We start from the raw sequence: 14,227 nt of genomic DNA, 5'->3' as shown, positions 1-14,227 counted from the left end.
TGTGCCCTTCCCCTCCTCAATGAAGCTGTGGAGAGCAGTGAGGTCACACCTCAGCCTCCTTTTCTCCAAAGTGAACAAGCCCAAATACTTCAGCTGCTCTTCACAGAAGGTTCCAGCTTTGTTTTCCTCCTTGGGACATCTTCAAGGACCTTGCCATCCTTCTCCACCTGCAGGGCCCAGCAGGCCCCAGGTGAGGGCGCCCCGAGGCTGAGCCCAGCGGGACCATCCCCTCTCTGGGCCAGCTGTGCAGTGCTCAGTGCTCTGGGATGGGGTTTGTCCTCGGGGCTGCCCCAGCACTGCTGACCCACCCTGAGCCACTCCTCTCCCACTTTATTCCTGTGCCTGGTGTTGCTCCTTCCCAGGTGAAGAATCCACCATTTAGACTTGACAAATTTCACCCCATTTAAGATTGCTCAGTGCTCCAATCTACCTAGATCCCTCTGCAAGGCTTCTTGTCCCTCAAAAGAATCCACAGCACCTTCCAGTCTGGATCATCAGCAAACTTGCTACTGGTGAACTCACCTCCAGCATCCAGACCATTGACAAACACACTGAGCAGAAAACACTGTAATTGAACAATGAGGATTTTGTTTGTGTCCATTATTCTTCACTTTTTATTTTCTCAAAGCGACTACTTTGAAGATTTCCCATGCCAGCCACTAACCCAAAATTAAATTAAACAAAGTTATGTTTCTAAACATTTATTCTGTGCACAGTGTAAACAGACATTTGCTTGGGAATGTTAAGTATTTTTAGGAATCCAGGAAACTCCTGGAAAAACATGTCCTGGGCTGCATCCAGAGCCCCATGGGCAGCAGGGCAGGGAGGGGATTCTGCCCCTCTGCTCTGCTGAGACCCACATGGAGCACTGCATCCAGCCCTGGGCTCCCAGCACAGGAGGGACAGGGATCTGCTGTCCAGAGGAGGCCATAAAGATGACTAGAGGGATGGAGAACCTCTGCTCCAAGGACAGTCTGAGAGAGTTGGGATTGTCCAGCCTGGAAAAGAGAAAGCTCTGGGGGGACCTTAGACTCCTTCCAGTACCAGCAGGGGCCTCACAAGAAAACTGGAGAAGGATTTTTTACAAGGGTAGGTAGTGGTAGGACAAGGGGCAATGGGTTTAAACTGAAAGAAGTTCAACTCAGGCTGGATATAGAGAAGAAATATTTTCTGTTGAAGGTGGTGAGTCACTGGAACAGGTGAGAGGCTGTGATCACAAAACCACCAAAAACTATGAAAAAACCCCAAAGGGATGGCAAAAATGAGGCAGACTGGATAAAGAAGTAAAATTTACCAACGTCTTCCTCTTCCAAAGTTTCAAGTTCTGCAATTTGGTACTTTAGGAAAATCTTAAGCCTTCAAATTTGAACATAAGCATTAACTTCTCTTTCAGCTTTTCAAGAGAAACTTCAGCCCTGAAAAATGAAGCAAGTAAGGCAATTAAACTGTAAACCAGTTTGGATTAGTAAATACATACAGCTGTATTTCAACTGCCTTTACTAGGACATTAGAGAAAATGGGCTTTTTAAAATTTGTTTCTAAGAGGTTGCAATGACTTAACAGATTTTTATTTGTTTGATCCTTGTAACTTCTATGACAGCAGATCTCCTCAATGGTTTTTTAAGGTCTATTTCAAGATTTCTTTAATTTCAAATGACTATCTGCTTCTCTCAAAAAAAGACATTCTAAACAGTTTCCTCCTCTTCAGTCCTAAAAGGGGCATCATAGAAGAGAAATTGCAAAAAAAAAAAAAAAGTGAGCCCATGGAAGCAGCTTGGTTAAGAAATCACTCTTGCTGATCTTCTCACGTGTCCCAAGTACTTTGTCTCATTGTTGTGGCTCTCAGGAGCAGCTCTGCGTGCCCACGCTCTGCTGCTGTCACAGCTGAGGCAAAGTGTGAGTTCAGTGCTGACATCCCAACTGGGAGGTCTTTAAACTGCCTCCCTGCCTTTGTATTAATGATTTGTGATGCTGTGGATCTGGAGGCACATCAAGAAAGTATTTTCTTTACCACTGTTAAAATGAAATGGACTGACTGCTTTCTCTTCCTTCTTACAGATGGCTGTGGGCATAACAAGACTTCCACACTTGGCTAAACCAATATTTTTCACAGTATTTTTCCACCCCAGAACAGAAAGTGCTTCCTGATGATTTGTTTGCTGCCACTCTGAAGAAACACAGTATTACACTTTGGTAAAGTCACAGTTTCATGCTTGGATTGGCTCTTTGAAGGCACTGACCCCTTTCATTTGAAGATGATCAAACCCAGTCCTGAGTTTCACACTCTGGTCAATCCTGTGAGAAAAGCTGATGCAGATTTTGAGGATTGCTAAAAAAAAAAACATGGCTAGTCTGGACCTCTGAGCCTACAGGAACTGTCAGTTCTATCCCAGCATGTGTGTAATCCTGTAACAGTCTCCCTCTGAATCTTATTTTTTTATGTTTGCCAAGATGCAGCTTCACTTGGAAACATGACATTTTTAGGGTTTTTAACTATTACAGTTTGGGATGACAGTAATTAACCCCTGGGAATTAATACACCTTTGACTTCCATGAAAAATTAATATTTCTTCACTACAAAATAAAAACTACAGCTGTTGGGAAAAAGTCACCATAGCTGCATTTGTTCAGACATCTCAACTACTTGATGGTCACTGAGCACAGGGGAAAATTTTCTACAAACCGCTGGGGGGTGCTGGAGGAGCTCTGAACAGCAGCATCCTGCAGATGGAGGAACAGCAATATTGTTTTTATCCCAGTAAGTACTTGCCCTGGATCCTCCTGGAGAATAAAATCTCTTGGAACCCAAACAAGTGGCCCCTCTCGCCTCCTTTGTCTCAATCCTCGGTGCAGGACCTTTTCTGCCTCTTTGCCTAGAACCCACTGTTGCCACAGAGGGCTGTGGACCCCTGTGCACACCGCCACCCAGAGAAATCTCAGAAGAGATTTGGGGGCGGCCGCTCCTGGTGCGATCCTGAAGGGTGTGGGCTAGCCTGAGAAGACCATCCAGAGCAAAAGGACCGCATCACGTATGGAAGGAAAAGTACATTTTAAGGAATTTATCTACGCAAGGCTGGAAACAGTGAGAGTTTCCATGCTGCCTAAGAAGGGAACTAATACAGGCCTCAATTTTAAGTAGAACAATTACTAATTTTAAAAAACAAAACCCAAACACCAGCAACTATTTGGAAGAGCACAGTGGCTGAGAACTATTCATTTGTCCTCCACATCTGCTATCATAGCCTCAACTGCATTCCAGTCCAGCTTGCTGAGGATGCTCCCTGTGCTTTCAGAAACACTGTCAGTGTCGATACTGCCAAGAGGAGAGAAACTCATGCTGTGCACTGCAGAGGCCTGTTGGGGAAAGAGATGAACTGATCATTGTGCTTCATTCGTGGACAGCAGAAATGATCCCACTCTTTTAAAACATGTCCAAATCCAGTTACGGGTCTGATTATTCTGCAACAAATGGAATCTCTTTTCCTATTAATGCCCTCCCACTAGTGTCTGTTGCCTGGGCAGGCAATGTGTCTCTACAGTTATTAAAAAAAACATTCCATTTCAAGGCTCCCCTGCTGAAGCCCCATCATTTATGACTCTCTGTATCTATCTGACCCACATATTTTGAATAGAGAACCACATTTTAAATAAAGCAGAAGTAAACAAAATGTTAAGTGGAAAGTATCAAATAGTTTATAGAATAATAGGTACTCTACCTGGAACATGGAGTCATGAGTATCTTGAAGTATTCTTTGGATATCATCAGGCACAGTCCAAGGACTCACCAAGTCTCGATCAGTGTCAGAATCAACATCTTCTGTCTGAACTGCAGTGGTAACTTGAGAAGGCTTTTGTGTTGAGCTTCTGCTGACTGTGCACTCAGCTGCTGAGGAGAAAACAGGCCAACCATAGCACAGTAACACTTCTTGCACTTTTCACCTCAATCTCTTCAAGAATGGAAGCTTCAGGTTCTAGGAACTGAAGCTGTGTGTAAACCCATGTGAAAGAAGCAAGCTCTGTTATCTAGAACTGATGTGGGTTTATGGTGAGAAAAGGCTGCTGGTTCCTTCCAGTCTCATGCTCTGAACTGCCCTCCCAGGGCAGAACACGAAGTGGAACAGGACTATGCATGGTGCCTACAGCATCCAAGCTCTGTGGTGCTGTCCCCCACCAAAAGCACATTGCTTCTTATTTGGCAGAGGACTAAACTAAATAAATTCTGAATTTGTGCCTCTTCAGAAGACATGAAACCCATAGCAGTGATGAACTTTGATGAAACCCTTAGCAGTGATGTGATATGCTGGAAAACAGATACAAAAAGGTGCCAGGAAATCAGAGAAAGATCAGCCTGAATATAGAGTTTAAAAAGCGAATATACGGAATAGAGAAAAATTACTTTTCCACATGAGTAGAGCAGATTCAGGAAAAGTGCCTTTCTGCTTATTATTACTTCTCTCAATTTCCTATACTGCCAAGTCAAATACATTGACCCTTGACTGTCCAAATTATGACAATAGTATAATTCTGGTGTAAGGCAGAATAGAATCAGGCTACAGTATTTCCTAAGTCTCAGAGTGATTCACTCCTCATTCTTTGATCAGAAATTCTGCTGCTGTTAACAAGTACTGTATCTGCTAAAGAATTTGATTAGGAACAATCTTCTGTCAATCCAGACCTATAAAGACAGGCATGGGAAAAAAGTACCACTAAAATCCAAAGAGGATTTTTGTTAAGCTTAGTCAAATTTTTCCATGCTAACATTACAACAAAATGCTATATTAGATGGATATTGTACAGAAGGATAACATAGACAATTCATATTTTAATGAGCTTGGAAAGTAATCAGCATAGAAGGGCAAGGGAGAGACATAATTCTTGTGTCCTGGTCTGCTAATTAACTTTCTCTCTGTGGGTTTGAAATGAAAGATAAAACTCAAAGCCTCTGTCCCTTGTGATTTCATAACATGTGTTTCAGGAATTCACCAAAATCAAGCACACTTATTTCAGTAATCTGGCTAAAACTGTTCAGAAAATAAACAGAGGTGATATTCCACAAATTTCTAATTAAAAATATTTTTAAGTGGGGAAAAATTATTAATTTTATTCTTCTAAACAAATGCTGCATCTGCATCTTATTCCCCCCCTGTATTATGTAGCACTACATCACTGTTCTGTGTAACTTACAGTGTCTAGACTTAACAGGACAGTTTGTAGCATTTCTCAGTCTTCTTCTGGAGGTACTTTTCTGAATACAGGCATTTCCTGTAAAGACAAAGTAAGCATTTCCTTTTTTAAATATACTTTTTATATATCAAATATACTCAAAGATGCTTAGAAATTTTCATCTACAAGTTTGCTGCCTGGATTACACAGTACTCTTGCTATGGCAATTTATGGTATGTTTGATTTAAAAAGAAGTGATAAGAAAAGGTAACTCTCATCACTTAGCAAAACAATAGCAGCAGAATTGCAAAAGCCTCAGGACAGGAAACATCCAGGACTATAAATCTGATTTTTTACACAGATCTCCCTCCCAAAAATCCAGGAGTCATGTGAAGATCCTCTTCAATATGTGCCTTCATTAAAAAAGTTCAGTTCTTACCCCTGGACTGTGTAAAACCAAGAGCTGGGGTGAAATGTTGTACTTTTTGACCAAAACCAGGTTTGGCAGCACTTCTGCTCCTTTCTGCCAGAACAGGACTGTTCAGATGCCCTCTACAACAAGACAAAAAGACCGACACAAAAGATCTTAAATGCTTGCTACTGTGTACCATATACCATTCCTCCACACAACTCAAACCTCACAGGGCATATTCAGAAGAGACATAAAAGTCAGAGAAATCACAATCAGCCCACTTAGCTGAGAACCAGCATCACACACTGCTTGTGGGGCCAGTAAGCTTAACCAGAATCAGAACTGCTGCAATCACAGTGAAGACACATCAGACTGGCTTTAGAGAGAGCCCCTTTAGGTCCAACAAAACTTTTTAGTTAGTAGTTCCTTCCACTCCTAAGTGGATTCCTGCATGATGTTCCTTAGCATGTCTGATTCTGTCTGGGCTGATGCACTTAAACTTCCCTTGGACACCACCAGCAGGCTCTGCACAGCACTGACTACATTCAGTTTAATGTTGTATCCTGGAACAGTAACTAAAAAAGATACCATAGTGAAACAGAGAAGCACAAATATTAAATTAAAGGATTACCTGGTAAGTACAAAGTTCTCCCTATTATTCTGAAAAGCATAAAATTGTCTCTCTAAGAAGAAAAACTACAGTGTAATATATACCTGTATTACACATATACACACATAGCATTAATGTCATCAAACTGAGTAAATGTATCAGTTCATAATACTCAGATACCCTCATCTCAAAAGGAAATAAACGAAGTGTGAAAGTAAGAACAAGTAAAATCCTAAGTAATGGAAAATTAACAAGAAAGAGAACAAGTCTAGAGTTTGCACAGCAGAACTTTTATTTGCTTCTAGCTTGTTCTTAGATGCTCTTCAGGCCTATATTGCTGGTTATAGTCTAGTGGAATTCATGGAATCTCTAATGTTGCAGAGGACCTCCAAGATCAAGTACAAGTACATTACAAGCCTGTCAACCAGACCCTGGCACCAAGTGTCATGCCCAGTCACACCTCCAAGGATGGTGACTCCACCATCTCTCTGGGCAGCCTGTTCCAGTGTTTAACCAACCTTACTGTAATGGAATTGATGTTGAGTGGAATGGGTTAGGACACTGCTTACAGCACAACTCCTGGGTTGGCTTATTCGGTGCTCCAAAAGGCATTTTTAAGGCTCCCTCCAAGATTTGCAGTACTGGTTTTAACAAGCCTGGAACAGGGACTTGAGAGTCCTCTGATCCAGACAAATTGTATCTTTGATTCCACCAGCATATGACTTTTTTCTCAAACTATTCCTGTCTAAACTTGCTACAAAATTTGGAGGGTAGTAAAGACACACAGAGCAGGTTTAATGCTTAGAGTGTTACCCTGTACTAGATGCCACCTTCCTCCTTCTGTAAGCTTGAGCTGATCTTGTGCTGGACAATGTCCTATGATCACTTGCTTGTGATGCCACTGTTTCAGATGACATTTCATTCACGAGAGAAAGTGCCTGTGATACTCTGATTCTGTAGTGCTCAAACAACATGGCTCTGTGGAGAAATAATATTACACATTACCTCATGCTGTCACTCATTTCACTACAGCTGGCTTGTGAGTCCTATAAGGCTACATGAAGAACATTTTTTACAAGATTGCACAGAAAATATATTAAGCCTTTTAAGAGATCATTAGCAAACAGAATATTTCTTACCGAAGGGCTTGAGAGAATTAATGAGTAATTGTTGGGGAAAGGAAACAAACAATGATATTTGGAAAGCAACAAATATAGTCAAAGGATAAAAATGTTCAGAGTTTTCCTAAATGGTAAAGGAAACATGAATTATTTATGCTTTTGCTTGAGATTTCACTCATATCTGAAGTGTCATAAGCAATATAGTTAAAACTATCTCTACATCTGTCTAAAGACTGGAAAACTAATATAAAAATAAGGATTTAAAAGCAACTTACTTGTCTTTTTCTTCTTTCTTCTTCTGGAAGGCTCTAATATCCTTTGAAGTAGGTTTATGATGCTGTTTAAGAAAGTATAAAAATCTTTAACTAATTGTGTACTATGGTCTCATTCCAGTCTTTCACTCTCAAAATGTACTTACTTGACTTGAAAGTTACTACTTAAGAAATTTGACTTGAAAGTTACTGCTTAAGAAACTCTTCAAAAAAAAAAACAACCAAAAAAAACAAAAAAAAAAAAAAAAAACACCAAAAAAACAACAAAAAAAAAAAAAAAAAAAAAAAAAAAAAAAACCACAAAAACAAACCCCAAAAAAAACCTATATGAAAGCATATGGCCCTATCAGGAAATTCAAGTGAGACTGTCTCTGTAACTTTCCAGTCTCAAAAAATACACTGAAATCCTCCAGTCACATCTTCCATACCTCATATGCTTAAAATATTAACATTCCTAAGGAGATGTCCTCACAGTCAAGCTCAAAGTTTCAAATGACCTCACCTCCAGTTTCCTAAAAATCATGACGTGTCCTGATACATAAAACTGGACAAGGTTGCACTTGTGTTTGCTAGAGTACAATTTGAAGTCTTTAATTCTTCTTTAAACCAAACCCAAACTGTCCACTGAAAGCTGGGAATCCCTCCACTAATGATTTCAGGGGAAAAGACCATCGCAAAAGCATCAAGTGTATATTAATGGGCTGACAACACAGGAAAGTAGAGAAGCAGGACCCATTTTTCTTAAATCACTTCTCTCCACACATGTGCAGAAGGACATCCCAGGCAGTTCAAAAAGATTGTTTAATCTTTCAGGAGAAATACTTTATTTCACATAGATCTGTTATTCTTTCTGAAAGTGAATAAAATGGAATTATTTAGTCACAGGGAACTTGTGTATGTTACATAATTGCTGCTTGGGAGTTAAAACAAGTAGAGCTTCAGCCTGGAAGTATTTACAGCATATCCTAAATTCAGTAAGTAGAAAGTATAGGAATATATTTGGTGTTGTCATCTCCTGTAACTCTAGAGCTTCCTGTGACTCAGCAGGGTCTTTTCAGGTCCTGAAGGCATCCAGATGGCAAATGCATATTTTAAGAGTTAATACTGATTTGAAAATGTCTCTTGAACTGCTTTTGTATGGTTTTGAAAATTTTCTAGTATTTCCAGCACAGAAAAATTTCCAGATCAGGCATAAGTGTGTTTTTACTAATTACATTGAAAATTTAAAAAATTCTGTGAGTGGACTGTTCATTGAAATCAGCCTTCAACAAAAAAAAAAATCGTAAGATATAGAATATATCAGATATCTATAAGATATAGAATATAAGGCATATTCTAGCATCTCTGCTGACCCTTATGATTTTTGCATGCACCCCTGTGTGGGTGAATGACAGTGACAGCTGCCCTCAGTATCCTGAAATGTTTGTAAAGTATGCTGGCATCTGAACTCCACTTTTTAAATTCTCTGAGAGGCTTGTAGGAAAATGAAACAAGGTGTAAACACATCTTAAGAACTGCTGGAGCTGTCACTCCCTGGAAAACACATCTCTCATCAGTTAATGTTGCAGCTGTATCCATTACACTTGAGGGCCACCTGCATTACTTTGTAATATACCTGCAGCCAATGGTCACCACTGCAGCCTGTGAAGAACACAGGTGTATTTACTTACCTGACCCAACTACGGCCAGCTCCAGCAAAATGCAATCATACATGTAGAAACCCTATATTACAATAGGAAAAAAAAAAAAAAAACCAACCACTCCCAGCCTTTATATTATCTAACCTGAATAATCAACACTTGTATAATAAGTAACAGCTACTCTTCAATACACCTCTTATTCTTACATTCTTTCTCGGGTTGAATGGTTGATGTTCTTTCTGTCTTTGTTCATTCAGTTTCTTCAAATATTCTCTAATTCTTTCCTTTTGCTTTCTTTTCATCCATGTTTGTATCTCTTTCCTTTCCTTTTCTGTTCTTTGAGAATGCCCAGAAGCAGAATCAAGAACCCTGAGGGCAGATGTAAACAGGAAATAATCTAGCACATCCTGTAAACTGTAAACAATGGCAACTACATGATATAACAAAAAATATTGAGAATCCTTTATAATTCTGACACAGCTGGAAGCATATGTAATGAACAAGAGGGGAAGTTTTCTTCTGTAAAATCCTACTACATAAAATCCTGGTTTCAAGATATTTCCTAAAATTTTTCTTTCATTTATCACTACATTCAGATAATAGAACTAGAGCTTAAACTGGTGGGAACTGTATCACCAATGCAGCAGACTGGTGACCTGAACAGCTGTATTATTTTGCCTTGTCAGCAACTGATACCACAAACTGCAGTAGGAAATAGCTGTCACTTTGACCTCTCTCAGGAAAGAACACAGCTGATTTTATAACTGCCAGTCAGGAAGGTGTAGAAATCTCCAGCAAGGAGGGGAGCATGACAAGCTGGAATCTGGGGCTGGAAGTTTCTGAAACTGCTGTGCTACTGGCAGGAAACTTCTGTCTTTCAGAACTGCTTGAAAAGACCTGAAGGTCTGAACTGAATCTGCTGTATAAAAACAGTTGTGCTTCAGCCTATACCTAGCAGAGAAAGGAAAAAGAAAATGAGAAGGAAAGAATTTCAAAACCAGAATACTAGAATTAGTACATTTGACAATAATGACTAGTAGATTTGTAGCCATTAAAAGCTCTAATTCTAGTCCCATTAACATCAAACCACATACTTGCTTCCATTGTTTACAGGGTGTGAACTACAAGAATAACCAGGGTTAAAATTATTTAAGCAACACACAACAAAAACCAGCTATGGTATTACCTAAAGGTTTTCTTAGCCTGTGTTCTTGCAAAGCCCAGCTCCAGCAGAGAGATGTCACTTTCTTCCACACAATTATTCACCACATCAGTAACGTCACTCAGACCAGTAATTTGCAGGGGATCTTCTAAAGAGCTTGATGTTAGGTAGGGGAAAAAGTTGTTACTAAATTAATGTTGAACATTCCTGTAAAAACAACAAGCTAAACCCCTTCCTTTTATACTTAAAACAACAATATCCAGGCTGTTTTACATAGAGCCTTTGGACTGAATATTGCTTCCCCACATCTCCACTGGGCTAGTACACTTGAGTGAGGACAGAAGGAGCTTTGATGAGGACAGAAGGAGCAAGACCTGATTGTTCCATCAGAAGGATGATCCACAAGTGAAATGCTTGAGCTCTGCTGTGGTGTGTGAACATGGCTGGCCCACAGGAGGCTGAGCCTAGCAGCCAGGAGCACCACAGGGTATGTATTGCTGCCCATGAGGAGATAAGGTTATAGGGTGCTACCAGTTTCAATGGTACCCAAATCTCAATGATCTTTTGAGCAAGAATTGGTGTCAGTGAGAGCACAGCTTCACCTAAATTCTTCCCATTTCTTTCCTCTCTTTCAATCAGTTGCTCCCAGTAAAAACCAAATCTCATAGTTTAGGACTACAAGCTATCAGTATCTGCTAAAGTTTTGCCTCACATTCATACTTCACCTTATTGTAATCACTTCCTAATCCACTTCAGTCACAACAACCAGTTCCACTTAAAATACTAGAAAAATAGGATAAAGCATTCAGTTTACTGCTATGCTTCAAGCAAAGAAATAAAGATGGGTAATGGAGCAGAATGACCGGGAAGAAAAGAAACCAGCTACTCTTTTCTACTGGATGCGGAAGATTAACAGTAGCTAAAAGTAAAAATATATATGTCAGACCATTTTACTTAATGCATAGGTTCTTTCCAGTTTTGAAATCTTCAGTCTGTTTCTTTAAACTTTTCACACAGTAAGACTTTAAAAACTTTCTGGTGCTAGCTGGCCTTCATGGAAAACTACCCACAGCAGTTTCATGTATTTTGCTGAAAACGTGGTTTGCAAATAGAAGAAATAAAAAATGCACACAGACATGAGCACCATCTACATTAATAGCTCCAATACTTCTAATTAGAAAGGAACTTTGAATGCTTCTAGAGCTTCTGCATGAAGTAAATCTAACAGGCACCACAAAAGTCAGAGTAAATGCCTGAAATTAGCTAACAAAAGGGGTTTTATTAAGTTTGAAAATTAATGCCTTGATTTTTATAAAGTGATGATTCCACCCTGAAAGTCACTTTTTTGGTAAACTGTCAATAACACCAGTCTCAAAATACATACCCAGGACACATATCTCTGCACACGTGAGAACCTGAAACAGAAACAATCCTTATTAGTAGTAACTTCGCAGTTGTACATACACTAATCATACATATGTTAAACAGACTGTGGGATAAAATACAGAAACATGTCAACCTCAATTGACATTCGACAGTTGACATTAAAAATAAATTAATATTGTACATAAGCTTAACAGCCTGTGAGACAACACGTCATTGACTGCCAAGTGAGCACAGAGGCTCCAGAGAGCAATAATTAACAGCTCCTGGCTTTTGTGGGTAGTTTTGCTAGGAAGATATCGTCACTGTTGACAGTTTTCTGCCATGATCAGCTAACTGGAAATAGTCTGTTCCAATTAATTATACAATGTTTCTTGGAAAATTAATGCTTGACACTTACTTGAGGAATTCAGGTACTCAGAAGAAGCTTGGAATTTAGAAGATGCAACTGAAGAGCAGTATGGCTGTCTTGGAAGGAAGAGTAATGCTTCCTCTCCTAAACTAATCTCTCCATCTCAAAAAATTATAGTTCTAATTTAGTATCACCTATAGTTTTCTTAGCTTGCAAATAAAAAGTTTATACTTAGAAAACTCTATTACTGTTTTCAAAACTTAACTGGCTGTGTGTACTATTTGAGATTCACTTGTGCTATATACAGACACAGGAATCATGTTTTAATACCTTTTAAGACAGATTGCTGTAAATGTGGCTGTCAAATGCACATTCAAATGTACTAAGCACATACCACTTTTGGGAGCCTGACTGCAAGCAATGCAGGCAGTACATAGAGAAAATAATACAACTGCATTTTTAACCTCAGGAAACAGGTTACTTGCAGAATGATTTTTCCTCCTCCTTTTAATGCTACCGCAGTCTTCATAATTGCAAAAATCAATTTACCCTCAGTTTTCAAAATTATTAGACATCATAAAATAATCTTTCAAGACATAGATAGTAGTTACTGTACAGAGAAATAAATCAATTGATTTTGCTGATGTAGGTTGGATTTAACAGAGATGTCACCTCTCTAGACTTAGGCAGGTGACAGAGATGATCAAAACAGCTTTTGGAGGAAGCTTTGAGTGTTCTGTGATACCATAGACATCAACACAGTGACAGGCTTCAGAAACAGGCCCAATGCTGACTATTTTCTTTCAGTAACAGTGAATTTGAGTGCAAGTATGATTCACTGCTGAACTGTCTTCAAAGCTTAGTGATACTGTTATGTCATATCATAAACTCATTATCAGAGCACATCAACAAAGCCATTCTAAATAATGCAATCTAGAAAGACTCATGCCTGCTTTTAATGAGCTCATTGGCATTATGTAACATTCTGTGTAACAGACATGAGGAAGTATTACAGCATGAAGAAAAGGTTTACTTATTTTTAAAAGATGCAAAGGGGAAAAATATACAATAAAGATTATACCAGAAGGTGACTTCAGACCACTGGGAGACTTAGAAGCCAAGGCTGCAGAGGCAGGTGAGTATGCATCCACTGTAGTAGAACTGGGCATAGGATATTTCAAGTTGAAGCTCTCCTTTTGGTCATCTATAACATCTTCAAAAATCATGCCTGTCAAATGATGTTCTGATTCTGTGGGAAAAAAAAAATTGTACTTAGTGAAGACCAATGGCGAATCCTCACAATGCAGAAACTATCCCTTGTATATCTTGATTAGTGGCGTTTTTAATTTATCTGTCACCTACAACAGCCTGGATCTGGATCAGCTGTGCCTCCCTGTGAAAGGGCACCTCCAGGACTGTGCTGTATGAACCAGTCCTGGGCACACAAAGAAAATGACCAGACCAGCAGTTGCTCTGTGTGAGTCTAAAGGACATCCTAAATACCGTCTTACGTATGATTACGGATATAGCCGTGATTTGGTTCCACCACTTGGCTCTGTTTTAACTCCATAAGTAGATTAGACTATGTTCTTGGCACAGGCCAGTAACTATAAGTAGGTAATACAGAGTTATTTGTTAAATAAACAATAAATCATTCAATACATCTGCTCTAGTAAGCATTTAAGCTGATGTAAGATTTCAATAAAACCAGTAGATATTAGAACTCAATATTCAGATTGGCTATCTTTTATTTTATTTGTTTCTGTGGTATTTTTGGGTCATATTTCAGTAACACCTTTAGGGATTGCATTAAATGTCCATGGTAACTAAAATTTATTAAAGATGCATACTGCATTAATAAACTTGCGTGGCAAGTTTATTAGCCTTCTGTTAATTGGACACATACCAGCACCAGTGACTCCAGTAGCTTCAGAGACTGCAGGATGACCACCAAGGTCTGAATCAGCATCCATTTCAGAATCTATTAGCTTCACTAACTGTAAGTGAAACCCAAAAACTAGGTAATGATACTTTCTTCAAGGTATTTCTGAGACATACACCATAGATATTAATGCAAAGTCCACTTTAAATATATTTTTCTTGTCAGAATCT

The 14,227-nt window shown here is 39.2% G+C and overlaps 1 protein-coding gene across 1 annotated transcript in view; it reads right to left on the bottom strand.

The window, feature by feature from the left end:
- Positions 1-685: 685 nt before the first annotated feature.
- Positions 686-14,227, bottom strand: part of CPLANE1 (ciliogenesis and planar polarity effector complex subunit 1) — a 60,756-nt gene continuing 47,214 nt past the window's right edge. The window contains exons 44-54 of the mRNA XM_053931984.1: positions 14,022-14,112; positions 13,197-13,364; positions 11,765-11,795; positions 10,405-10,536; positions 9,425-9,587; positions 7,582-7,643; positions 6,999-7,163; positions 5,603-5,715; positions 5,185-5,262; positions 3,717-3,886; positions 686-3,354 (exon numbers count right to left, since the gene is read on the bottom strand). Coding sequence (XP_053787959.1) covers positions 3,214-3,354; positions 3,717-3,886; positions 5,185-5,262; positions 5,603-5,715; positions 6,999-7,163; positions 7,582-7,643; positions 9,425-9,587; positions 10,405-10,536; positions 11,765-11,795; positions 13,197-13,364; positions 14,022-14,112 — 1,314 coding nt within the window. The 3' untranslated portion in view covers positions 686-3,213. The remainder of the gene's footprint in view (positions 3,355-3,716; positions 3,887-5,184; positions 5,263-5,602; positions 5,716-6,998; positions 7,164-7,581; positions 7,644-9,424; positions 9,588-10,404; positions 10,537-11,764; positions 11,796-13,196; positions 13,365-14,021; positions 14,113-14,227) is intronic.

Source organism: Vidua chalybeata, chromosome Z (assembly GCF_026979565.1).
Source record: "Vidua chalybeata isolate OUT-0048 chromosome Z, bVidCha1 merged haplotype, whole genome shotgun sequence".
Taxonomy (NCBI): Eukaryota; Metazoa; Chordata; class Aves; order Passeriformes; family Viduidae; genus Vidua; species Vidua chalybeata.
The sequence above is the reverse complement of the archived record's forward strand: the minus strand, read 5'-3'. Positions and strand labels throughout refer to the sequence as shown.